This window comes from Anoplolepis gracilipes, chromosome 3 (assembly GCF_047496725.1).
Source record: "Anoplolepis gracilipes chromosome 3, ASM4749672v1, whole genome shotgun sequence".
NCBI lineage: Eukaryota > Metazoa > Arthropoda > Insecta > Hymenoptera > Formicidae > Anoplolepis > Anoplolepis gracilipes.
Genome location: NC_132972.1, coordinates 9,675,126 through 9,702,590, shown reverse-complemented (window position 1 = coordinate 9,702,590; position 27,465 = coordinate 9,675,126). Strand labels below are relative to the sequence as shown.

At 39.8% G+C, this 27,465-nt stretch overlaps 1 protein-coding gene across 6 annotated transcripts in view; it reads left to right on the top strand.

Annotated features, from left to right (window-relative positions):
* The window catches only part of LOC140663823 (uncharacterized), a 181,422-nt gene extending 154,442 nt beyond the window's left edge, over positions 1-26,980 (top strand). For 5 of the 6 annotated variants that reach the window (XM_072888322.1, XM_072888318.1, XM_072888324.1 and 2 more), the window contains 10 exons: positions 14,330-14,395; positions 17,086-17,382; positions 17,592-17,956; positions 18,232-18,531; positions 20,213-20,353; positions 20,573-20,756; positions 20,837-21,130; positions 21,346-21,968; positions 22,161-22,676; positions 22,811-26,980. In XM_072888322.1, the coding sequence (XP_072744423.1) occupies positions 14,330-14,395; positions 17,086-17,382; positions 17,592-17,956; positions 18,232-18,531; positions 20,213-20,353; positions 20,573-20,756; positions 20,837-21,130; positions 21,346-21,968; positions 22,161-22,676; positions 22,811-23,128 (3,104 nt within the window). In that variant the 3' untranslated portion in view covers positions 23,129-26,980. The remainder of the gene's footprint in view (positions 1-14,329; positions 14,396-17,085; positions 17,383-17,591; positions 17,957-18,231; positions 18,532-20,212; positions 20,354-20,572; positions 20,757-20,836; positions 21,131-21,345; positions 21,969-22,160; positions 22,677-22,810) is intronic. The other variant, XM_072888319.1, reaches the window with a different exon arrangement.
* Positions 26,981-27,465: the final 485 nt, after the last annotated feature.

Below are 27,465 nucleotides of genomic sequence, written 5' to 3'. Positions count from 1 at the left end.
TGCGACAGAATGTTTCGCGCAATTTATGTAATGAAGGGGGACCCCTTTCTCTCCTTCTCCCTTCCCCTCTTCGATCTTTGGTTATTACTTTCCGCGTTGAATCGTATGTTCACCTGTCACTGCACGCGGTATAATTACGAACGATGAACGCGTTTTATGAAATACATTCGGCAAAAATATAAAACATAATTGAAAAGCGTTCAAAGAATCCACAGATGTTAACGTTCCATAATTCTCAAACATTCTGCTGTATTTTTATACAACAATATTCTGTGCTATTGAAAATTAAAAATTAATTATAATAATTATATGACTATAAAAATATAATAGTTAAAATTAATCAATTTTTATTCATAGACATTAAAGTAACTTAGTCATCGATATTATTAATACAGCATTTTAATTAAATGCAGTCGAGTTTCTCCCATCCCGTTGCAACATTTACAAAAAGGAAGAAGAAAAGATATACTTAATAGTTGGCTTACACGCATTATAGAATGTGTACCGACGTGATTCGAAACTGGTTCGTTCTCCTTCGTCGTTCTCCAACGTCGTTGTCGTATGTCCTCGTTGTTTCATGCAAATCGCTCGTTAGTCGAAACACCTGAAATTCTCGTGTGGGACGAACATTGTCTCTCTCTTGGCGGGCGCGCGTACACGAGGCTCCATGGATTATTCATCCCCGTGGCGTATTCGTGTTAAGGTGACAGACTGACTGACGGACTTACGAAGGAGAGAAGCGAAGGAAGCGAAGGGAGGTACCTTTTGCGCCTCGGGATAATGGCTGTCCGTCTTGTTCGATCCGTCAGCGCGAGGAAATCACGCGGGATAACACAGAATGCGAACATTGAAAATTTATCTTTCCAGTTAATTATTTCCCTTTCGAGAGATAAATCAAATTTTATTTTTCTAAACGATGAATTGTTAGTAGAAATTAATATCTGATATATTTTTTTTAAATATAAATATTACAATCTTCTAGTAAGAAAATTTAAGTGTATATTATTAAATATTATACTAAAAAATATTAAATTTTATTAGATAATCAACTTAATCATTGAATTAGTCGCAAACAAGGTTACCTGAAATTTCTCGCAGCTGAGAAAGAAATCTCTTGAAAACGTGAAAGGGCGCTTACGAAATTAGACGGGCGCGTGTATGAATGAAGGAACGGCCGCGCGGTTTCATTCATCCACGACGCGCATGCAATCCGCGTAATCGTGTGATCGAATAGGCAATAGGCGAACGGACATGTTCGATTTCACGAACAACCTTGCTCTTTGCCTATGGCAGTTATGGCAGACGTGACTAGGCCGGAGGTCCCGATTATGATAAAGCGCGTGGGGGCTCGCCCACGCTCGCCCTTCGCTCGTTCATTCATAAATTCAACTCTCACCGCTCGCGCGCCCGCGCGCACGTGCGCGTGTCTTTCGGTGGCTCTCGCGTTACACCTCGTTGTTCGATCAACCGTGTCGTCCTCGCTTCCCAAGTAGAATCATTTAATCCGCCAGTCCTATCGAGATTCATCGTCGAAAAATAGAGGGACATGTCGCAAACAGAATATAGATGAACTGTACTGAAATTTCCTTTGGCAATTTACAAAAATTAGACGAACACATTGACATTATTTATTGAAGTTTAGATATTGTTCTCTTCATGTATATCATATGATAAAGAAACGGTAATCGGTTCGAATCGAACATCTGATGAAATTATATTTTACTGCTGTCTCGCTTGATCTCGCAGCGTCATTCGTCGAGAAATGTTTCCCGAAATGAAGCAAATGGCCGATCGCATATTAATATATAGATTTCTTCGCACATGGATCCCAATGGCGACATTGTGCCTGCAGATTTCCAAGCGATCTCGGCGCCAAGTTATGCCGGTCTATTTTTAGAAGTGCACTGCTGATACGTATTAATTATTTTTTATCGCGTCATGCTTTCGTCTTTGGCAAGCGGCCCAAGTAAGAAGCCAGATAATACAAAGACGCAAAAGATGCCTGATACGTACTCGCAGATCGCAACCCAGGGTCTTTCTACAAGAGAAAGATGGAGAATAGTAGGGGGCAGTGTATCCCACACCAACAATCCGCGAGGTATCGCAATCGAGTTTCCAGCGAGCGAGAAGGGGGAGGCATGAGGGGAAAGCGACAGAATCATCGCGGAGATGATCGCGCGAGAAGGAGAGAACTCAAGCCGATGGTGAGGATGGCGCGAATCGGGGAGAACAAGCGTGTTTGATATCGCGGGAAAAAGAGAGAGAGAGAGAGAGAGGGGCGGAGAAACAATTGGCATTCTGCACACACGTCCGATCGAGGGACGAAGGGACGAGAGAAAGGGTGGTAACGACGACGCGGCGGACGGGGGAGCGGGGTGGACTCACGGTGGCATGCACCTGTGCATTGCCGCCATATACGATGCGGAGTTATGGCGTTTTTCTCCGCGTACGGCCGCCGTACGATATGTGCACTCCGCGTACACGTATACTCGATCGTATCTCAAGCGGCGAAACCAACTCCATTTCTGGAACGATTCGCGTCCATCCGTCGATCCGTTCGTTCGTCCGCGAGTGAACCTGTACGACTTTAGACCGCCCCGAGAGAGGTAAATTAATTGTCCGCGAAGCGTGTGCGTAACCGCACGCACGCTCGCGTTGCACCGTGAGCGAAGGAAAAAAAAAACGTAACTCAGGCAACGCTAAGGACGGAAGACGCACTCGTGTTTATTAGACACGCTAGATGAGCTCGCTCAACGCCGTTTTTCCGCCAGTAGCGTCTCCCTTTCCGCGGAAACGGAGGTCTCTGTTTTTTATCTTTCTCTCTCTCTCTCTCTCTCTCTCTCTCTCTTTCTCTTTCTCTCTCTCTCTCTCTCTCTCTTCATCGAGGATTTACCAGTTTTTCATGGGAAATGACACGAAGACAAACACAATGTTCGATCTTCTTTAATATGTTTTCAGTCCAAATAAATGCGAGTTATTAAAAATTCACTGGGAATTTGTTATACATGATATTGTAAAGGAAACCTGATTTAAGAAATTTCATGAATTTCTAATTTATAAATTACTTTATAAAGTATTTTACAAAATTATGTATAAAATCAGAAATATATTTTAATGTTTTCATGAATTCATGTGTGACAATTTTTTCTATTCGTTATGAAGAGAAATGATAAGAATAGAATTGACATTGCTTTACCAATCTATTAACATAAATTGTAATGTCATTATTCATTGGGGTCAAATAAACCCCACTATATCAGTTATGACAAATCAAATCAAATTTAATCAGTGTTTTTTAATGAGATTTAATGAAAATATAGAAAAGCTGTCGTCGCACATTAATTGAAGAAAATATCAGAACAATATATCTTCCCTCATATGGTTCTATAATTTTATCTTGATATTTTAAATATTTTGTAAAATATTTTAAATATCGAGAAATCAGAGATCGCTGACGAATCGGTTGACAAAGAGACGACACGGTTATCAAAGAGACGCCACATGTTCGCTTCCGTGTTAGCCGAAAGCCAACCAGTCAGCCGGCGTGCTGACGAAGTACCCGGGCAAAGTGTGTACCTACCTGGCGTGTGCCTCTTCTCTGGCATAAAGTTGGAGCGTAGTTGTGGGTGTAACCAGTTTCCCGTGGGCTTAGCTGTCAAGCCCACGTGGGCCGCCCACGCGGACCAGATATATTACTACGCCGTAAGAGAAAGAAGACGGCGCGAGCACGAGCGAAGGAGCCGCGAGGAGAAGTCAAGAAGAGAGAGAAATAAAGAGAAAGAGAAAGAGAGAGAGAGAGAGAGAGAGAAACTGACAAGAGAGACCCTTCAGGAATGAGAGATGCGGCTTGCGACACAGGAAACAGTTTCACCTAGAGGGGCAAGCGAGCTCACGCAGCATCCAGCGACTAACGTGAAACTAAGCGCGGACATGTGGGTGTGGATGCACGCGCATCGCCTTCTTGACAACTTCGACGAAAGGCTGCGTGGATGATGATTAGCGAAGGCAGGTTATCAAGAATAGCGACGTATGAGATAGTAGGATTTGAGAATCTCTTAGTTTTTAAAATTTTGCCACATGTATTTTCGTTCACCTTCTCGAAGATATTATAAACTGTCGCATCGCGACAGCAATTTTTAACATCGTGAATATCGTTCGATTTTTTAGTTTATTTATATTTCATTTTTTTTTATTTATTAGAAACGGGAGAAATTCCTTTGGTATAAACGAATGGTTATATGATTAATGCAATAAGAAAAATAAATAATTAAGAAGAAAAAGAAAATACAAAGACAAAATACAGAAAAAAACATTTTATTATATATACACATTTTAATTAATTATGAAAACAGTTAATTTTTAAAAATCTCTATACATATCTGAAGAGAGAAGCTCGCACGATTAAAAAGAGTTTCGAGAGCCAGATACTTTTCTCTTCATTACGTTCCCTAATATTCGCGACTTTGCACATATTTTCAGATGTAACACCCCGTTATTTATGGTGATCCCACCTTTTAAGGGATAATGACGATTGCGCGCGATTGACTCTCCCGATCAGTCGGCATCGCCTGTTCCTGTAATAGACCTTGCGAAATTGCACGCAAGACAAAAAGCCGTGAGTGAGTTCGCGACGTGATACGAAGTAGCGTTCACGTCCACGGTTCATTTCTCGCGCAATTGCTAATTAATATACCCCGGGGCCGACTTTCGCCATAAGAAACCGCGTCTGTCGCGTCGAAGCAGCGGCAGGTGTTTATCACGCAAAAACACATTGATTTACCGACACGATAGTCGAAATATACGACTGACGAACATTTTAAACAATGCCGAGGCCTACAGCCGGCTTACACGCGTAGTAATTACCGTTGATACAGGTATCGGAGATAATCGTACGATTTCTCCTGGGCTGTTTCTCCGACCGATTTATCGCGCGAATCTAAATATGCAGTCATAATCGCAGGGCTAATTTTTCGTTCGAGTCGTAATATTATTCGAAAGTCTGTCGGTTATATCCTAATGAAGAAATTATCGTAATTTAAAAGTACAAGAAAGAAACGTCGTTAATAAACCCGTTAATAAACAGTATTCATTTTCCTTTCTGTCATTTACGATCTCTCAAAAAAATATGCACCCCGGACACGCCTTGCGTATAATATTTAAATGTGCGATGAGAATGAGAATCGTCGAAATATCGAGAGTAACGGCGAAGTTTTACAAGCTTTGAGTAAGATGTAACGCGCCAGACGTCCATTCGGCACCTCGTGTGCGCCAAAGATATTATCATCTGCAGTTACTCGTATTGCACGTCATCTTTCGCGAAGAGCGAGTAAAATGAATTGTCAAAAAAAAAAAAAAAAAAAAGTACGATATCAAGAAAGGAGAACGAAAAAAATTACAATAACGACAGGGAAAGACTGAGAAATAGATTACGCGATGAAAGCATACCCGTACTGAAAACATTTCAATCTATAAAATATATCAAATTGTCACAATATTTAATTTCCCTAAAGTGATGTGTGTATTGCATAAATTTTATCAATGTGATTTTCCAAAGTGGACTTACATCACTTTCAAGAGATAAACAACTTAAATAATATAATGCGAAATACTAACTTACATACAAAGATCACATAATTTTTTCCTTTGTCAGATGCGACAAATCTTTACGATGTCTAGTACGTCAAAAAAAAAAGAAAAGAAAAAAATACGATAATCGAGAAAAGTGACCGGATGATCATGGATGAAAAGTAAAGAGATAGAAAAAAGTCTTTGGAGGAAAACACAAAAACGGTAGCGAAAAATGGAAAAAGGGCAAAAAAGAAGCAAACTTGATTGATATAACGCTCCGATTTGCGTAATATACGCACTGCCGTAAAGTTCCCCGTGATTTATCCCGCTAAATAAATAGATTTCAGTGTTGTTAACCCCGTTTTTATAGGAGGAATGCCACACGCGTTCCTCATCCTGAGTCCTCTTCTCGCTTTGCGTGCTCCGTCGTGCGTGCGCGCGTACGTGTGGTGCAACGTTTCCGTGCGTGGGTCGTGGAAGGTGGAGCGCGAGAAGAAACGCGTTCGCGGGCGCGATTAAAAATACTGGTTTCCTCCTCGAGGAAAGAGGGGGGGACGGAGAGGAGAAAAACGAGGGAAAATAGAGAGGGAATCGTGATATTTAAGAATTTCGGACAGAATTTACGAGCGCCAGACGGTCGACTCGATGTCTCTTTCTTTCTTTCTTTCTCTCTTGAAGCGACATAGTAAATGGTGCAGATACGGGAGATGTCGGCTGGACCGATCGTCTCTAGCGGGTTGACTCCGAATTCTCTCCACGCCCATCGCACGCGATGATCGCACGATTCGCAGTTCTATATTAGCGTTAGATATTGAGTACAAAGTACGTTAAAATCATATAGTCATCTGAGGTCTAAAAATTGTATATCAAATTGAATTTATATTATATTCTTTAGAATAATTCTAGGATAATTCTCCTCACCGATTTAAAATATATATATATATATATATATATATATATATATATATATAATAGTACAGAGACAGCAGAGTAATTTCTTTACGCTTATTGTGTGACACTTATTAAAAATTGTTTATTGTTATTATTTCTAGTTGGAAGAATTAATATCTTATATTTGTTAAGGAAAGCATATGTTTGATCGAGTAAAATAGATGTTCAATAACGATGACCAATAAAGATATCATTTACTCTAATCGATGCATTAGTGCGTATAAATCGATGGTTAAGTGCGCAGAAGATTCAAGGTACGATACATACATTGCTCGGTACGCAGCGATCTCTCGTAAACACAGGAGAAAAATGTAAATTCACGCTTCTCTATCGCTCCGAGGGGGACATTACGAAAGACAAGTGCGCACATCAATTAGAAGGCGTAGCCGATAGGCGGAGCGTGCTGAAGCCGTGTTAAGCTTACATAGAGCTCTATAATATACACGGGCGCGCGGGCTCTATAAGTCACTTATAAGTACGTGCGTGCGCACGCTTGTGTGCGTATCGCACGATCGACGCATTAAACGGCGTTCCTCCCGGCTACCGCGCGCGCCGCGAAACGATCCATGACCGCGACCGGAACAGCTGGAGGAACGTAGGCGCGCTGGCTCCGAGATGAAAATGAAGTAAATCGCGTCGGGTATTCTCCTCCACACTAATAATTATCCTATTAGCGAATTAACTAGTAAGATGATTAATATGAAAGTTATATGCGTCTCTTAGGTGCGTCGCGATCGAGAAGATACGCGAATCTCTGCGTCGGGATCATATATACGTAATTTGCCGATGGCGGTGTAATTTTACATTTATTTTAATTTGCTTATCGCATGCACACTGCCTGATTTTAAAACAATCAATATTATTAATTAATTGATAATTAATTGATATAATATTTGGTACAGTGAACAAATATAATCAAATATGATACGCCCGTAATACTAACAAAATTATATATTTATCGCACAAAAGTATATAATTTATCTATACTAAACAGAATTATCTTTTGTATACAAATATAATAATTGTTTAATTGGAAATGTAACAATTGAAATTAATAGATAGGAAAATAAGAGTTACATTATCATTTGCATTTTTCTCTCTACGTGTGTTTTATTCTTTTTTTTTATTATTACTTTTATGTAATATATTTTAATTTTTCCATATTTAATTTGTAATTATATGATGCATTTTAATATTTGATTATATACAAGGTAATTGCTATATCTTTTGAAAGGCGTATTCTTTAGCCAATTTGGAGACGATTTTTCTTGAAAATGTTGAGGCATCAATAATTTTCGAATTATAAGTGATTGAAAAAGAAGCTTTTTCGCAAACTAAACTTTGTGGAGTTAAAAGACATAATTATATTCTTTCGTTAAGATGCAGTTTCTCAAGCAGAGTTTACTTTAATAAAATTTTAATTTAATGCTTCGTTATAAAGAAATATAATGGCAAACATTAAAAGTTTGCAAAAAATAATGACCTCTCTCGACATTTTCGCTGAGAAAAAAATCGTCTCCAAATTGATCAAGAAATCTCTTAAAAGTATATCTGATAATTACGATACATCTTATATATTTTATTTTTTGTTTGAAGAAATATTCTCGATCTTTCTGTCATTATCATTTGTAATAATTCTTAGAAGATTAATCGATCCAAAATACAAATCAAAACGTTAATGTGATTTTTTATGACGCATATATATCCACGAATAGGAAATAACGCACGGGAATGTCAATTAATTATAAATATGAGATAATGAGCAGAATATGAATAGTGACGAACGTCAAATGGACGCCATCGAGCATTCGTCACGACGATATTCACGATTGTCCGTTCGCAGTCCTTCCCCGTGCTTTGACGTAAATGCACAGGCGTGCATTTAATACTCTTCGTCCAATTGTGCGTGGGGAAACAATAGCGGGAAACGTGCCACTCTGAAAAATTCAAGTGGTTGCGCGATAAATTCATCGACCAATTCTAATTAGTATTCTCGTGGCGACGAAGCAGCTATTAATGTGTCAGGCAGTAAAAATTAAATGAAATCTTTCATTTGCTGATTGTATCATTCGTATTGTGATAGAAAGACAAATGATATTTAAATCATTGAAGATTTTATTAAATTATGCGCTTATTATGACATTAATTAAGAAAATTAAAATTTTATGCTCTTTTCCTACTATACGTGCGTGTAAATTAAATTTTAGGGAAATTTAATTTACACGTGTGTTTTCAGAAGACAATTTGGTCCATGAGGGAATAAGAGAAGATCAAAATAGTTTGCCAGAAAAATTACAATATCTCCATCTAGAGTTTCGCAATCGTGTTGATAAAGTGGTCTGTTATTTGGGGAATGGAATATTCCATGGGGCGGTCACGAGATGTGTGTGTTTACACCGCTCATCTCTCGAAAATCACGTAGGCGTGGAGGAAACAGGAACGAGGGGGAGGGCTTTCAGTTTCTATTTTGAAAAAAAAATGTCACATTTTGCCTCGTCTAAGAGGAAAAGGCGAGGAAAAAAAATAGGGATCGCGCACGATAAAGCGTGAAGACATGAGTGGAATTAGAAGATCGAAGACCGTAAAGCGGTGGACAAGAGAGATAAGCGATTGCGCGAGGAAGGGAGGACCGGGAGGGTGACAGAGGAGAGGAGAGAAGACGACAAGACAACTTCTCTCGCGATCTCCGGGCTCGCAGGCTTTATTTATACCCAAAGCTACCGTATTATTGGATCACCCCCGCCTGACACGTAAACGTGTCTTATGCGGGCTTACGTAGTCTGCTTTTCTATTTCGTGAATGCCCGACTTCTATCCATCTACTCAGTGTCTCGAAAATAAATGATTCTAAAATACTTCGTTTCATTTCAATTTTGTATCTAAATTTAATTTTTGTCCTAATATATATATGGCCTTTAAAATTTTTCGCTTTTATTGTTATACGTCATTGGCATTCGCGGTGCATGAAATCTTTTTGGATTACCGTGTCTTGGTAAACGGTAAACACTAAACTTATTCGAGTATATGACGATGTAAGACTCGAGTTCAAAATTGCCATGACAATTCATGATTGCCATACGTTTACTGCATATACACGTGTATTGCGAAAGCTTTCAGCATTCATAGACCTTTGCACCCAATATCGTTCGAAAGATAATTTCTATTTATGCGTTACAAGAGTTGTCATCCTATTAAGATGCAATATCTTGCGGTCATGGAGGTCTTTCCAATAAACGCGTATCACAATTTACCGTATCCGAAGCATGACATATACTCCCGAATATTCATGGACGTTTCTACTACACGTATAGCATCGATCTGATAATTCCTGCATAGGCGCTGTAAATTGTTCCATTAGCCGGAACGCAATATCTTCCGGCTATAGACAAGCCTCCAGTAAATGCATCGCGATAAACGTTATGCGTTAGCGTCGCGTTTTATGCGCTTTCTTGCAACACAGTCGAAGCACGTAAGGACGTCGATGAACATATGGTGGAACGCGATGGCAATTTGTCGAATTGGTTTAAGAATGAGACCGAAAATTGGGGTCAAAACAGTAGCGAACGAACAAATTCACGAAGGCTAATATTTATGAGATTGTGGAAGGAATCCGATGTCTTCCGGAATTCTTTAACGTCGCGCTTAAGATTCCAGTGCCGTTGATTTATTTGCCGATCGTTCCATCGTCGTAAAGCAAGCCTCTTCGTAAGGAACGTGTTAGCGAAATGATCGTAAAACCGACGATAGCTTCGATGGTATTTATATAGGTACATTCCTACATCTAAATAATAACATCGAATGTCGATTGGATTAACTTATGCATTTCGATGCAATCTTATTTTTCATCTCGATAAGAAAATACTTTTGAGTCTTGTTTCATTTTGCAGTTTTATGAACAAGTGTAAGAAAAAATAAAATTACAAAGATTTTATCTAATTGTCTAGAATGTCAGATCTAATTATTCCTACGATTATTAGCCACCCGTTAAATTAGCACGGCGGTTTACAAGAGCAATGCGTCGCGAAGCGAGACTCAAAGTGGCAAAAGCTGTAACTTGAATGCGCGTTGAGGATAATCGCCTCTAAGGAATGCACCGGGCAAATCTGCATTCTATGGATGTCGCAAATATTTGCGGCGGCGCGTGGTTCCCATAACTCTCTGCGCATCCAGAAATTTATAGCAATTAACACGAGTTTGCGAGCCAATGCGTGGGAGAGTCTGGTAATGAATTTAGTTCGAAATACGCACCTTTAAGACATTCGTGGCACGCAAAGCGTTCGCATAAGTAGACGTACGTCTCGCGGATCGATGAAATATATACGTGCGAAAAGTGATAACCGTAATATTGATACGTTGTTACACAGTTGTAAGTTTTATTGCAATCGTAAAAGACGCGAGATTTACCGTGTTGACTGTGTAAATATTTGGAAATACTGAAATATGATAGATGGCTTGGCCAATGTATCGCGATACGTATATTACTTGCGTGAATTCTTACACGTGGGCTTCGCATAAACAATAATAGCTGCTTTGGATTAATGAGAATATTGTAATTAAAAAAAGCAGATAAATTTCACCAATATTATAAAAATCCTTAAAATCTTTAAATAATGAGATTTGTCTCGTATATTTCATGAGGATAAATAGGAAATGAGAAGGGAGAAAATATAATTCACCCCAAAATATTTTATTGCCTTTCTCGTTAAATAATACAGAATGATTAGATTTAATTTATTGTTTTGAATATATTTTATAATCTATTTATAGATCGCGGAATATTTCATAATTATATTTGCTCGAGTTATATTTACTCACACACGTCGCCATTAATTACAACATGTTAAAACCAAATTTTGCACATAACTCGGAGGATGTTTAACCCTTCGGGGTTAAGAAATTAGCCATTACGCGGTCTGCGGAGGCGAAACAACGACGGAAGCTTCCAGAAATGCGAGACACGGTGGGAATTCCGCGTTAAAGCGCGATCGAGCCACGCGAACCACGAAGTCGTAACCTGCCATGCCATCGGCTACACGGCACAAGTATGCACGTGTGCAGCTATATGCACGTGCGCCGAACTCGAGAGAGGAGGAGAGAGAGAAAGAGAGAGAGAGAGAGAGAGAGAGAGAGAGAGAGAGAGAGAGTCGCCTCTCGTGACGCGGCGTTTGGTTCAGCGTATCTCTCGGTAGCCACCGCCGCTCTGGTCGTTAGCATCTATCTTCTCTGCTATCCTCCCTCTGCTGTGCGTCCACTCAGCTTTCCTGCTTTGTTTCACCTCGCCAGACAGGATTTTCAATTTATTCGAATCTTCATTAATCGTCCTTCGATGAAATGATCGAAAATTAAAATAAAAAAAACTTTTAAATGGAATAAAATTTAAAATTTTTTTTAAATTTGATATATATATATATATATATATATTTCAAGGTTTTATTTCATCAGATACTCTAATACATATTTTATAAAACGCGGTCATAATTGCAACACTTTGAAATAAAATCGATTATCCATAAAGAGTAGCGATATTATTACGACATGTGTTGCTGCTGAGCCTGTGTTGTCGAGTTATTAAGAAACTAGCTGAAGTTGAACTGACCAAATTTATTATTGGTTTCGTAGTAACTAAACGACCTATTTAATTTGACGGAATCGCCAATTAGCGCGAATTATTATGATTACGATACTCGGGCGATAATCGCGGAATACGCCGGTTCGAAAATCTCCTTCGAAGGGACGAATTATTATGACCGCAGGTACAAGATGCAAGCAAACGTTCTAGAATCTTATCGACGCGATTTAATCGCAATAGTTTTATCTTTTAACGAGCATTCCTAATCGATATCGTTATCGATCCTGGAAATCATACTTGGAACGTACATTGTGCGCGCATATTTCAAAGCTTGTACAAAGAAATGCATTGGCGTTTTATAGAGAAAAGTTTAAAATATTACAAAATGTTAAAATATAAAAATGGTTAAAATATTTTAAACATTTTAAATTAATTAATTAATTTGGAAGATTTAAATATTTAAGGGTCGTGTATATTTATGAATATATTGGAGGAAAGGAAAGGAAAATATTTTTGCGAAAAAAAAAAAGGAAAATATATATCGATATTTGGCAAGCATAGAAAAGAATAAAGATGCAAGCTAAAATAAAATACACTTTAGAAAGCAAAAATGAAACACTATGAAATGTTGAAGACAGATGTTAACGATCAGATAACACTAACTAACAAGGAAAGAGCACCGAATTCCATGACAATTTCATCTTTCTCGACACATACGTTGTTTATGCGAGCGAGACGAAATATATGTCAGCTCCAATAGATTTCTCTGTCTCATTTGCAGCATCGCGGATTCATGTTATATAATACTAAAATACAATGTCGCTCAAAATTTCAGCAAGCATATTTCAATCTCGAAGCAGTTGTAACTTAAGTGAAACTATGCGACGAATTAAATCATGCTCCTTGCAATAAGAAAGAGGAATACCATCTGTTCAATGACTTTATTCGTTACAACCAATAATTATTTCTCGCTGACATTGCTATTCGCGATACAATAAAATTCACCTAACAATGTTATAAGCATTGTATAATTTTCGCCAAATATCGATTGTCACTGTTTTCAAAGACGTGAAAGATTGAGAGAGAGAGAATGTAATGTTTGTTGACGATTCGAGAGGAATATGAACTGTGTTAACGAATCCAACGACAGCAGCAGCAGCAACGCATAAAGTAGCGAATCTTCACTGCGGATGAGCCATTATCCTCAAAGGCACTGCGCCAGGCATTTCGCCGGGATATTGGCCGCTTTGAATTCAGATTGCGCGGCCATGCGGCCTCCGCGTTTTTGTTCTTCCTCTTTCGCAGACAATTTATGCAATCTGGCCCGCGTCGTACGCGTATTTATAACCGCCGGCCCTTTGTGTGTTAATTCTGTACTTGTGTGTTACTTGGGTACCCGATCCTGCGCGGGGGAGAGAAAAAGACTCCCGCGCATTTCTTCGACCTTTGATCCTCGGTGCGTCTTCGCGGTTCTTTGTATCCACATTTACAATTAGCGGAAATACAGGGATATTAATTGAGAAATGTTAAATTAAAAATATATAACGCAATCGCAATAATCATGCTAACTAGAAAATAGAAACTTTATTTTAAGTTATTTTTTTCGCTAAAATTTACGAGAGTAAAATTAATATCATTATAAGATAACAAAATATAGTTATCAGAAAGTAACATATTTCATTTGTAAATTTTTCAGCTTTTTAACGATTTTAACGATCTTAAAGATTTTTTTTTATCCATTAAATATATTATTGTTTCAATATTTATCAATGAAATGAAACAATACATAAAATCAAGTCTTCCTTTAATTACATCAACTTGTTAGAAAAATGTGAAAACATAAAACCATCATCGCTCTTTAAAAGGATCAGAAAGACGCGGACGGTATGCGTAAGGAAAAAACCCAAGAGGAAAAAATCTACGCCGGGTTAGGGCGAATGATCGACTTTGATCTCCGTGATTTTTATAGAAGCATCTCGCGTCGCGTGGCTTGATATTTTGCGGCTGTCGCGACTCTTCGGCGGAAATCCCGCAGAAATTGGAGCGTCGAGAGAGTCGGGAGGATTTCGCGAACGGCTTCCCCGCCTGCCGAGGTCTCGCCGAGGGGAGGTGCAATGCACTCGTTGAAATAAAAGTTCCACGAGGTTGAGGAGGAGGCCGCTCTTTCGAATTGGCCCTTAATTTCTTCCCCATAACTAAGGAGATGCACTTTATGACCGGCGGCTCGCTTTTTCTGTTGCAGCGTTGAAGGTGAAGCTTATGCTGAGGCGACCCATCAATCAGCTGGTTGCGCAAGGCATCATGCCATGTAAGTGTTGATCCGTTTGTTTATTACGCTATTTATATTTTTTCATTTATTTTTTTTCGTACGCCGCGGAAAATTGCGCTTGTAGAACTCGAGGCTGTTAAAATCTTTGTCGATACTTGCGATCTGCGCAGCTGTCGTTACGACCCATTATTGAACATCATTTCTGACCGGTCTCCGTGTTCTTAAAAAACATTTTCAGTCGGATAGATTGATGCATGCGCGAGTCAATTATCGAGCCTCTTATTGGGAATTATATATAAAAAGTAAGCCTCTTTGATATCTAGGACACTTGTAGATTGTGATAAATTGCTTCGCAATGATTAAAGAAATTGATAATTATTGATCGTTTTTGTGAGTTTTGAGAAGTGAAGCAAATTGGACCGTTTCCAAGTCAATTAATCTCGTAATAATTAAATCGATCTATGAAGAAAAAGAACACAAGTCGACTTTCCTGTAAAATAACAGCTGCAAGGATGTTCTCGAACCTTTATATATAACACGTGCCTTTTCCACAATAAGTGATTCGATCATTCTTCTTTATCGTATCGTGGGATGAACTAAATTCTCGTGGCACGCGAGCAGCATGGAAGTAAGTAAACGAAGAAAAACAAAAGTAAAGACACTTGCGCGACGCGCTCGTCGTCTTTCGCTCCCGAAATCCCCGAAACGATCAACGGTATAAGAGCGGCAGTCTCTAGTTGCTCGATAGATTTACGACGGATACCAAATGTTTACCAGAACGAGAGCACCGGCATCCAGTAATTATTTGGGTCACACCCTAAAATATTGCTCTTGTTACCGTCCGCGCGCCAGCACGTTTTATAGCGCCCGGTATATATTGCCGGGCTGATGAAAATACGCACTTTGATAGGCACCTCGTTCGCCTTTATGCGCATCCGTGTATATGCATTTCCATACTCTACGGGATTCATTCATTTGTAACTCCCTGAGGCTTTAAAGTCGCTTCTGCATCCGAGGATAATAGTCGCTTTCGCAGAAACCGACCAGAATTGTGTTATAAATCCAGTTTCTTCCAGAAGAAATTGATGCATTTCTGCGAAAAAAATTTCTAAAACAAAGAAAGTTTCATTTATCAGCTGTCTTTATTGTTATTTGTAATTTACTTGAATTTTTTCAATGTAATTTAAAATTTAATGAAAAATAATAGCTATTAAAATTTAGCGTTTAAATTTGTTTGTATTCTTTTTATAATATTTATTTTAAATCTATGAGATATTATATATTATGTATGAATAATATGAAATTTAATTGCTTTAATCTAAACTATATATCTATATTATTAAGTGTATATTAAATATGGTGAAAACTTTTACACATAAAAGATCGCTCGTTAAATAATTATAAATACTCAGTTGAATGAAATTATATATTAATACATTTACGATGATATTAATCTGTTCATATTAATTTATCTACGAAGTTTATTGCCTTGCTTGCTGTAGCGAGATACTTGCCAGATTGTATCGTACCGTATCATCAAGTGCGTCCGCATCGTCATACGCAAGTATACAACGAGCAAATACAAATAGATCTACGCGATTTGCTCGCGAAATGTCAATCGTCGTGTAGAGGGAGAGAGCTCGCAATTTCGTATTTTATTTCCCCAATCTTGAGCTCACTCCAACCGCGGAAGACGACGTTTATTGCGGCAGATTAACGACGCCCCTCAGACACTTTTCGCGTGAGATTAGAATAGGCGTCGCAAGGACGTCAGACGTCTCGGTGCCTCTGAAATCTCGCGCACAGAAGGGAACGATACGACAGAGACGTTTCGAAACGAGGAAACTGAATTCGGCACATTTCGTTCGCTCTCGAGAGCGAGTTTATAATCATCCCGCATGTTTACAGTACAATTTTCACAGCATGTAATGCGAGAAGTCGCGAAACTCTCTCTTTTTTTCATTTATTCTCGTAAGAATACCATAAATCTTTCGTAAACGAGTCGAAGAGTAATATCCGAGGAAACGTTGCATCTTTCGCGGAAGAGACACGACGTGCAAAGGAATTGCATTCGTGATTAATCTCGAAGCCGCTAAAAAAAACTCGCGACCCCGCGGGAGGGGGAGGGGGAGCGGGAGGGAGGGAGAGTCGCCGGCGTGCTCTATCCAAGACGGAAACTTACGGTGCGTTAAAATACCAGGACGCGCTCGTGTATTTTCACATTTCCGTTGCCACGAGGATGGCGTAGATGATGATGCGTACACGCGCTTTTATTCCGCGCAAACGACAACGCCCGCGTCCGGAAATACATGGCAGTAGGAACACGCTTCGAGGATCATTTATTCGGCGACTTAATGGTGTTGGGGAATGCGAGTGCGGAGGAGAGAACGTCATGTTGACACGAAAATGGCGCCATGCGAACGCATTTGAGAATCATCGTCAAATTGATGCTTGCGAGAACTTGTCTTCTTTCTTTCTTTTTTTCTTTATTTTTTTTTTTTTTTGAAAATCTACTCGGTAAAAATTGCGACCCAGAATCAGAAAAAAGTTACGATGACAGCCTCGAATCAGTCTCCTCTGCGATTATTGATTATTCCGTTATTTGCGAAAAAAAAGTTTGCGATGCAATGTATTAGCATGACATGCCATGCGTAAAATTAATCGCGTCAAGAAAGAGCAAATAAAAAATGATATGAGAGACAAGGATGTATTTCTTCTCGAACACGCAGCGTTGAAAACGCCACCGGCGTTTCACGAGCAACGGAAGCAGCTGGAGCGGGCAAAGACAGGCGATCTGCTGAAGGCGAAGATCCAACAGAGACCAGGTAGGGACGAGCTCGTCCGACAGCACATCCTCGAAGATGTGGGTCACGTGGATCCGAGTCTGGCCGAGCGACAGCGGATGCTGAAGAAGGCCAGGCTAGCCGATCATCTCAACGATCAGCTCAGTCATCGACCCGGACCGCTCGAACTCATCCAAAAGAATATCCTTCATACTGAAGAGCCTATCGAGAGGGCAGTCAAAGGTACCTCTATCTCGATAGCCTTTACTAAAATAAAAGAGTACGATATGATTATTTATGAAACTTACTTATAAAAAAAAATGCAATGTATAAAAATAAACAAATTTACTATGTTTTATTATTGTAATATAATGGTTACGTCACGTTTAAAGTTATGTCAAGTTTTTAGAAACTCCTGTCAATAATTTTTCACGATTAAATTCTTTCCCCAGAGGGTCACATTCCCTTCAAGGCCACCTGCGAGGGACAAGTGACGAAGCCCCAACATCCGGACCACTACATTACCTTCGAGGATGACTCCCAGAGCTCGGAGGGCGCACCCTCACCGCAATTGGAGTCGCGGTCGTCGGATGTTCTGGAAACCGCGGCGGCCTCCGCGGGCATCGTCACAGTTTCTCTCAGCATACCCACGACCGGTGGCGCTGTTGTAGTCTCGTCGACGTCCCCCGTGTTCCAGCAGACGTCCACGGAATCGACGATACAAACCTTCGCCGAGCTTTGTAACACCGTTGTAGGCACGCAACAACCAAGTCAACAACAACAAATTCAACAGGCCCAGCAGCTTACGTCTACACAGGTAAATTCGGAGCAGCAAAAATGATAAATTTTAATTTATCTTTTTAGATTTGTTGTAACGGATATTAAAATGTTATCATAGTAGCTTCCTCAATGTTGATGTCTAAACGAAAGCGTTAATCGAGCAAAGATTGATTGAGCAATTAATGATATAATAATCCCAATACATACTTAGAAAGTTGCCAATAATTACATCGATAGTAATCTATATCAGATCTTGTTTTATGAAAATTTAAAAAACTACCGGATGATGTCTTCGTCCTTTTTTTTTAATAGGCGAGTCAGACGACGAATGGCCCGTCGACAACCCTCCTGCCATTGGCGCCGGCGCCGAGCCCGATGTCCCTGGGCTCAACCACGTCGAGTCTGAGCCCTCTGTCCAACATCTCGATAGCGTCGCCCCCGGCACCGCCGCCGGCGGCGATCACCCCACGGCCCCAGCCGAGCCCGATTGCCGCCGCGGCCGCCGTTACCACGTGCCAAAGGAGCGACGCCCCCGGAAAGGACAAGAACAGAAAGAAGTCGAAGACCAAGAGCCAGCCCAAGACCCGCACGATCAAATTCCACGAGTATAAAGTAAGTTCGCTTTCAATTTATTGTGTCAACATTTCGGCGACGAGAACAACCGTGTCATTCTGTGTGACTTGCACAAATGAGAGCAATACGCGAGACGTCCGCGCGTCTTATTTCTTTTTTTTTTCTTCTTTTTTATCGCCAAGAGCTGCAGAATGATACTGTTCGTTCTCGTCTGGAGATATCGATTTTATTACACGAAGCGCATTATGTCTTCGGAATAACCATTGAATCGCGATGAAAGTTATTAAGGGCTATTCTCGAAGAGCATCGAAATCCTGACATCGCTGTTCACGTCTCGAGAATCTTTAAACATGATCCATGTTACGTAATAGCAGGTCTGATGCGATGAATCGAAACTTAACATACTTTTTTCATAATATATCTATGTGTTATATAAGATATTAATGCAATAAATAATTTACAATAAAAACTATGCTATTAAAATAATAATTTCTAATATCTTATATACTAAATTTAATGGCTAAAATGGCAGTGTAAAGCTGTAAAGACTAGCAATTTTTGACTAGTGCAATACAAGAAGATTATATAATAATCAAATAATGTATAATTAAATATAACTTTGTTGAAATATCGTTCATTATTTTTTTATTAATCTAATAGCGTATCGAAATTTCTCAACTTAAACTGCCTTTTGGGATAAAATTTGAGGCGAGAAAATTTTACCGAAAATTTCTCAGTCACGATAAACGGCTAAAACGCGACGGACGAGATGCAAAGTCTCTTCTTCGATCCGAGACATGGCCGAAGTGTATATACGGAGGCGCGCGATAATTATCGTGTACCCGGGACCGCCGGGTGGCACTACAAACTAGTTCCCGGCCAGTGCGGGCTAACGGAGAGCCGCATTTCGGCGTGGCAACAAGCATGGCAAAAAGATGAGACGAGCAAAAAAGACGGCAAGTCGAGAGCAAGAAGAAGAGAGGAGGAGGTGGACCGAGTAGGAAGAAGACCTGGTAAAAACGAATACGGAGCACGGACCGTGAATCTCGGCACCAGTGGACCGCCGCGGCGGAAAGACCGGGGCCCGGAGGAGCAACCTCGAAGGAAGATCGTATCGGATGATTAACTCTCGCGATCTTCGCGAGAGAGGGAGAGAGAGGGAAAGAGAGGGGGGACTCGGGACCCACCTCGTTAGCTCTGAGTAATTCGAGCGCTAATTGCACCTAAGAGCGAGGAAGCCAAGGAGCGAGCGGCGAGAGCGGACCATCCGCGGGGTCTCCTCCTCCCTTGGCCCCCCTAGCCGAGCCGAACCGAACGGAACGGCCGAGTCGTCCAGGCCCAAAACACCCGAGATACGGCTTGGCCCGGTGTGAAAGCGAGCCGGGAATGGGCGTGCAAATGAGGGCGCAGAAAACATCTTGATGTATCATTTATCACTCGGCGCGGCCTAAAGCGGAGCTACGTCACCTACCTTCGTCTCCTCTTTGCGATGCACCGGGAACGCCAGACAGTGATGTCAGAAAAAGTATCTCAAATCTGTTGACGAAGCGTGAATAGCGTTACATAAATCGAGATGCACAAAGGCGGGGTTTATTTTTCGAGTTTTGTGAGTCGTCACGATCATTCGGTCATCAAATGAACTAATGGTAAACGCGTGTAGGGTTTCTACAGTATTTTTTTTTTTTACAGTAAAATAACGCAACTCAACTCTTTGTTGTAGGGCCCGCCAAATGCCCAGAAGACACCGGTGTCGTCTAGCACTTCCGGTCTTGGCGGCGCGCAACCCGGTGAGACCAGTTACGAGCTGCTACTACAGCAGCAGCAACTGTTCCTTCAATGGCAACTCGAGTGGCAGCACAAGGTACTAAAGCGTGCTTTTTAATTATTAAATTTTCTTGAAATAAAAATTCGACGTATTTTATTTTATTCGTTCGAATTTTTTGTACAGCATAGTGCGTTATCATCTTATATATATTGTTTTTGAAAATTCTTATTGAAAGAATTTCTAGAGTCACTCTTTAAATATATTAAATTAGCATTTGACGCAATAATGAAGCATCTTTTTTATTTTTTTATCCAGTATCCACAGATTATCTTGCCGGCTGCGCAGAAGCCACTGTCGCTCACAAGTAGCGGTACAAGTGACGCTAGTAGCGTAAGCGGAAGTAGTGCGAACGCTGCCAGTCCAGCTCCTTCGAATTCCTCGAACAATCCTTCGGAGCAGCCTCCGTTGAGGCCCCTGGGCAAACTGGAGGACATGAAAGGTACCAAACACTTACTATTACTAATAGGAAAAGAATTCGCCGTGAAGAGCAAAAAATGATTTCGCGCATCGCATTCGCAGTGAGTGACCTCAAGGTGGAGTTGAAACGACGGAACTTGCCGGTGTCGGGATCGAAACCGCAACTGATCGAGCGATTAAAGCCGTTCACGGAATCGTCTAGTAGCAACTCGATTTCCAACGGACAGCATGTAACACACATGGGCCATATTTTGATGGACACACCTGGCCCGATGACGACAGACGAGTCCAACTCTCAAGCCAAGAGTCCGAGTTGTATCATAAAGGACGAACCAAATAGTCCACGAACGGCTTCGCCTCACAGTAGCGAACACGATGATCCGTTGAGTCCACCAGGTAAAAAACCGTCATTTCAATACTTCTTTGTTATATTGAACGCCACTTTAAATTTTTGGCGCGCGCGCGCGCGCGAGAGAGAGAGAGAGAGAGAGAGAGAGAGAGAGAGAGAGAGAGAGAGAGAGAGAGAAAGAGAGAGAGAGGAAAAGACGGTAAGACTTTCGAATGAGGCCGTTGATTCGAGAGACAGCACACACGTGGGTGTTTTTACGCAGTTCGTGTTTCAGGAGATGATATCATCAAGGTGCAGAGGAGACGGATAGAGGAGTTACAACGCGAGCTGTACAAATCGCAACAACAGCTCCAACAGATCCGCCAGACGCAGCCAGCTACGGTGCGCGCCGAGAAGCTGGTTCTTCAGCAACATATACAGAACAAGATGCAACAACAACAGTTACAGTTACATTTGCAACAGCTTCAACACCTACAACAACAGCAGCAGCAACAGCAACAGCAGCAGCAGCAACAGCAGCAGCAGCAGCAGCAGCAGACTCAACAATCGCAGCAGCAAACGCAACAACAAGCCACGATCCAACAACTCAATGCAAAGGCGAGTCTCGCGGCCTTTTTACAGGCACAGCCGAACAATGCAACCGCCATTCTCGATTCCGCGACTCTAACCGCGATCAACAACAAAAAGAATCAGTCCAAGAATAGCACTACTGTTCAAATACCTACAGCGATTGTTCTGAATCTGGCAAAACCGACCAAGTTGAATGGATCATTGCTCGGTGCTCTTGTGGCACAGGCACAAGCTCAGCAGCAGCAAACAACTACTACCTCTGATGACAGCAAGCCACCACCACCGCAATACGACGAAGCCGCTAAGTTGCTAAAGGTGATGATTTTTAATTAGAATATTACAAAACTGTTGTAAAAAATTTTATGACATTATAATATATAATTATAATTTATATTACAAAATTCTTCTAAAATTCAAATAACTTTCACAATGTCTTCTAATGTTTTATAAACATATATATATATAGCTTTATAAGTACAAACTTATGCGTTTTAATTATTTGTACAGGTCAAAATCGAGCCAGTCCAGAAGAGTCACATAAAGAGCCAAGTGGTCGACGATGTATTAGAGATTCTCATTAAGAACGGCGAATTACCGCCGAGTGCCGCGCAAGATCCGGCTACTCCTACGACTCCGAATCGTCAACTGCAGCAGAATCTGGTCTTCACTGCCCCAGCGGACAGTCCAACTCAGTCGTTGGTCTTTACGGCCGCCAGTCCAATGAGTCCGATTAGTCCGATACCGATGGAAGTATCCCAGAGTGGTTGTTCGAGTCCATCAACACCGGCACCGCCACCGCCGCCACCGTTACCGCTAACGGCATTTTCTATTCAATTACCCAGCGCGTTGCAACAACTGCAGCAACAGGAGGAGATCTCGTCCTTCAGTACAGATCTCTTGACTACCGAGGCCGAGATGGACACCACCATGTTACTCAGTCCTCAGTCGACGCAACAAGCATCCCCGGACCCTCAGCCACCGCAAGAAGTGACTTCTTCGGACAACGCGAATTTGGATCTCAAAGTAAATCTTCCTCCATAAAAAGAAATTGTATTGAAAGTAGAAAGTTATGTTCTCTGGCGTATTAATTAAAATAATATGTAATAATTATCAGACGTAAAAATAGCTATTATTCTAAATGACATTGTATTTCACAGGAACTAGGACTGGACTTGGAAACGTTGGATCCAATGGATTTTGTCCAGTTGGACTGCGACATGCCAATGGATATGGACGATCCCGATTGGCTAGACTCCCTGATGCCGCAATCGCCCGCAACTTCTACAACATTGTCGTCATCTAACCATCAATCTACTATGCCGTCAATCAATCTCTCGTCCGCTACAGATATCTATGATCCGCTCTTAGGCAGTAATCAATACTCTTTTGATCTCTTTAACATGGAAGACTCCGACTTTAAGATGTCATCCGACTTATCTCCAATGACATGGGATAAAGTAGACTTTGCGACCTAGCCCGAGATACTCTTTCATAATCCGGCATTATGTACTTAATTCTCAGTAAGGAATCAAAAATATAATTCGAAAGAAAGAGACGAAGGGATGCGGACAATCAGATTATTATATTGCCATTTGGTCGGATCTATCCGGTGCATTTTATATAAATCGTCGTTTCGCGACATCCCTCTTTACCTCTGATGCATCTTGTGACGAGTATATCGACGTTACGTCACTTATAGGTACTTATACGCGCGCACCGAGACAAAAAGTGTTTCAGCACGTTTTTTACAAGTTGAGTGTTGGAAATCTAATTATACTGCTGAAAAAATAGGTATTGCAATTGCACGCAATCGTAATTAACAAGCAAGAACAAGAAAAATATCGAAATATGGACCAGTTTTCACAATGTTTGATTGTGCGCGTGTTACTAATCGCGCATTCTTCCTCGATCAATGACCACCAACTATACATCATACTTTTGATCGATAAACGATCGTTTCATGCGAAAAATAATATCCGATAAATGTTTGAAATAAACTTTGTGAGTGTTTCCCTTTTTACATTCATGCGAATTAAAATCCTTCATTAAATAGCAACGTGCGGGAATCAAGATGCGTTGAACGCTCCTATATCTATTAAAGGAAAAAAGGATGATAGTTCCGAAAACAATTGCGATACTTTCAAAATTCTCCAAAGAATCAGCTTATCATACATTTTTAAGCTAGTTTTTACTGTGTCCAGTCGTGTGTTGCTTGAATTTTAATAATTGCGAGAAGTAGCGTGTGTGTCAAACAAAAGAAGCTGAGAAACACTGCGTATATATGATCTTTTCGAATAAATCCTCCGCCCCTAAATCGCTATTCTCCGCTCTCCCTCAATTGTATAATCAATCGTAACATATAACCGCATAATTATACATACTTACAAAATCTAATATAATATGATAGTAATAATTATTGTGTAAAAGTGTATGTATATATATATATATATATATATATATATATATATATATATACATACACACATAACACATGTAAAATATGCATACTTCTATATGCGCTTGACGTCTGCGAGTCGACTAACATTCGGATACGCGAGTTCGAGGACCTTTCAGCGCAGCTATAAATATTTTCTAAGCCACAGAGCATGTGATGTTAGGAATTATTGCGTATTTTAATCGATAATCATTAATAATAAAGAGATGAGAGAAATCGTAGGAAAGGCTGCGTGTGAACGAGCTGCACAATCATGCCGGGATCGGTTGCCACGGCGCGGTCCTTCGATCCTTCTCCCGCGACTAATTAATCTTTTTGATGTTTTGTGACATTCCATGTTTCCAAACTACGAACAAGAGAGATCAAAGCCATGCGTGTCGCGAGCCGCAACCATTACGCATATCGCCATGAGCGATGGCTATATTAATCGAAGGCTCTCGTCTCGGGAATGTTGTGTCGGGCCATAGTTACTTTGTAAAACTCTGTCGCCGTGCATATTTCTGAAACGTCTTCGAAGACCAAGCGGTTTCGCGCGTCGACGTAACTATGAAGGATCGCACCGGCGAGCTCGGTTATAAGGGAAAGAATATGTATGTATGTGCGTGTATATGTGTGTGCGAGATTTTTGCGTGTTTCAAAAACCGCGGGTGCTTCTCTGAGAATGTAAGAGATTATAAGAGAATTTCAGTTTAATTGCAACATAGAAAAAATTGTAACATTCGCATGATAAATCCTATCTTTGGAAAAAATTTAGCAAACAATTTTTAAACAATGTGCGAAAAATCTTGAAATACTTTTTACAATAATGCGTAATTAATGTTTTCTCCTCTAAATTATTTCCTATTTTAGATACTTTTTATTAAAAATTTCTGTTATTTCTAGTATCTTAATATATCAATATTTTTCATAAGATTAATTATAATTTCAAAATTTTGTTAAAATGTTATGGATGGCTGCAGGTTCTCTTATGTGTGTGGATGCATATAATATTAATGTTTATGGACAGCGATGGTGCTAATTAAAACCCCAATATACACTGCGATCGATTTTCTTCGAAAAATGTCGTAGTTATAGTTTTTAGAAAGCCCTACGTTCCGAGTTTTTCTCGCGATGGACGTGCCTCGAAGTTGTCAATTTACGGCGAGCTTTTTAGTTCCATGCGGGACTGATATTGTATAGTATGAAAAGAAAGAAAGAATGAGAGAGAAAAAATATTCGAGTTGTTAGTTTTGAGAATGAGAAAACGAAGTCTGTTTCCGCAGTTTCATTAGTTAAATGATATATTGGCCCGCAATCATCACTTCCTCTTCCCGCGTTCACCAGAGAAACAGCAAAAGAAAAAAATGCAACATTCCAAATATATTCATGCTCTACGGAGAAGATCTTAAGATCTCGAGGTACTGCCATGTTCCGAGAGCGCCCGATAGAAAGATGAAGAACGTGCATCATTGAATATTCGTCGAGACACGGGTTAATTGCAGAAGCAATTAACCCGGAACTCAATGCATTTAATTAGGAGCCGGTTTGCCTTCCCTTTCCCAGAAGCCTTGACTTTTAGTGCCGGTCTCAGAAACTTTTTTTTCTTTTTTTTTTTATTGTATTGATAAGCAAACTTGATTTCGTAAATCTTATAAATTTCATAGTCCACTTGAGATTAATCGTGCCAATGGAATCAATCTTGATCGCTTGGATATTTAAGTAGTATTATACTTGAATTTATAAGTAGTATTACAGTATCAGGCGATGCTCTCAAAAATATTTTTTTTCGTATCAAGTGATTCTATTAAATTTGCGATGTTATCGATTCATCGTAAAGACCGCTTCGTAATCGCGTTTTAATTAAAATTTGCATTTAATGTCTCGCTTTCGAGTCGCTTTTTTCCGTCATTGTCCGAAGCTTTCAATTCCAAATCATATCATTAAAGTTTTTAAGCTTCCAAGTTAATGACACTTTCAAAACGACAAGTATGGCCTGAAACAGCGATGTCTGTCAAAGCGAACGGAACATGGCATCGGGATGAACAATAAAGGTGCCAAAAATGAATATCCCTTGCTATCATCACAGAAAATCATCACACTTCTCACCATCCCTTGCCATGACAATAAAAGTTTTATTGTTCTGTAAAATATTGTATATATATATATAATATTAGAAAGAGAGTGTATGCGCGCGCGTGTATGTGTGCATATGTATATGTGTGTTATGCAGTGGCGAGCTTGACATAACGAATTTATTTAGGATAATCGAAGAACGCATATGCGATTATATAATAAAAAGATCAGATTATCGTAAAAAATCGCGTCTCTCTCTTCATCGAATTCGCGTCGCAGCGAACACCATACTTAACGTTGCAATCGCGTAATAATATTTCAATTACAAGTCGTTCATCATGATTTTGCCGATGATTGATCGATCTGTCAGGCTGTGCGAATCTGGTAGTCTGTTGTGTGTAGTGCGTCTGCGGTGTATGTGCGTATACGTGTGAATAATGAATCTTTATAACTTGCGAGAGCAACCTAGGACGAAATAAACGCAGCCAAGCAAGGTGTAAAGCACATAAACCGATCGCATCTATACATATATACACAGCTTCATCAAGTATATAATGAATCGCGCGATTGCATCAAGAGGAAAGAAATATAATAGTGTCGCACGTGAACATACATTTTATACGCGCATTGCAAGAGGAAGAAGGTGGTATACATAAGTATTTTGTTATTAAGTATCATTGAATTTATTGTAATGATATACTCTTAAGTAACGAACACGTAATTATTGCTAGAGAGAGTGTTATTTATTTTTATTTGTTGCAAATTTATCGATTGCCTTCCATTTGAGTAAAATAAATAAATATAAAGTTATTCGCTAAAACTTGTCTTTTTTTCTATCTATCTTTTCACATTATCATTGTTAAAATTGTATGTTCAAAATATATTAGGGGAAGAGACAAGATAATCAGCAAGGAATAAGTAACATTTATGAATTTCTAGATGCTTGTAATTTTATTTCATGTTAGTTATATTTTCCGATTTTTGAAAGTTTAATTTTCTATTTAAACTACCAGTATTAAAATATAAGGAATTCTTGCAATTACAATTCTTAGAATTTTATTCATGCAAGAGTTCTTTGTTAGCTAATACTTTTCAGATTTTTAAATATTTGAATTTTTGTATTTCAAAGATTTTAAAGAAATTCTGAGACTTCTTGAAACTTTATTTGTGCCATATCTTTATTATTTGATATTTTTCGGATTTTCAAGGATCTAACTATGTTTGACAATTTAATTCCTTTAGTATCTTGAATTGAGAAAATTCCAAGAATTATGATTCTAATAATTTTGAGAATTTTTTTAGATC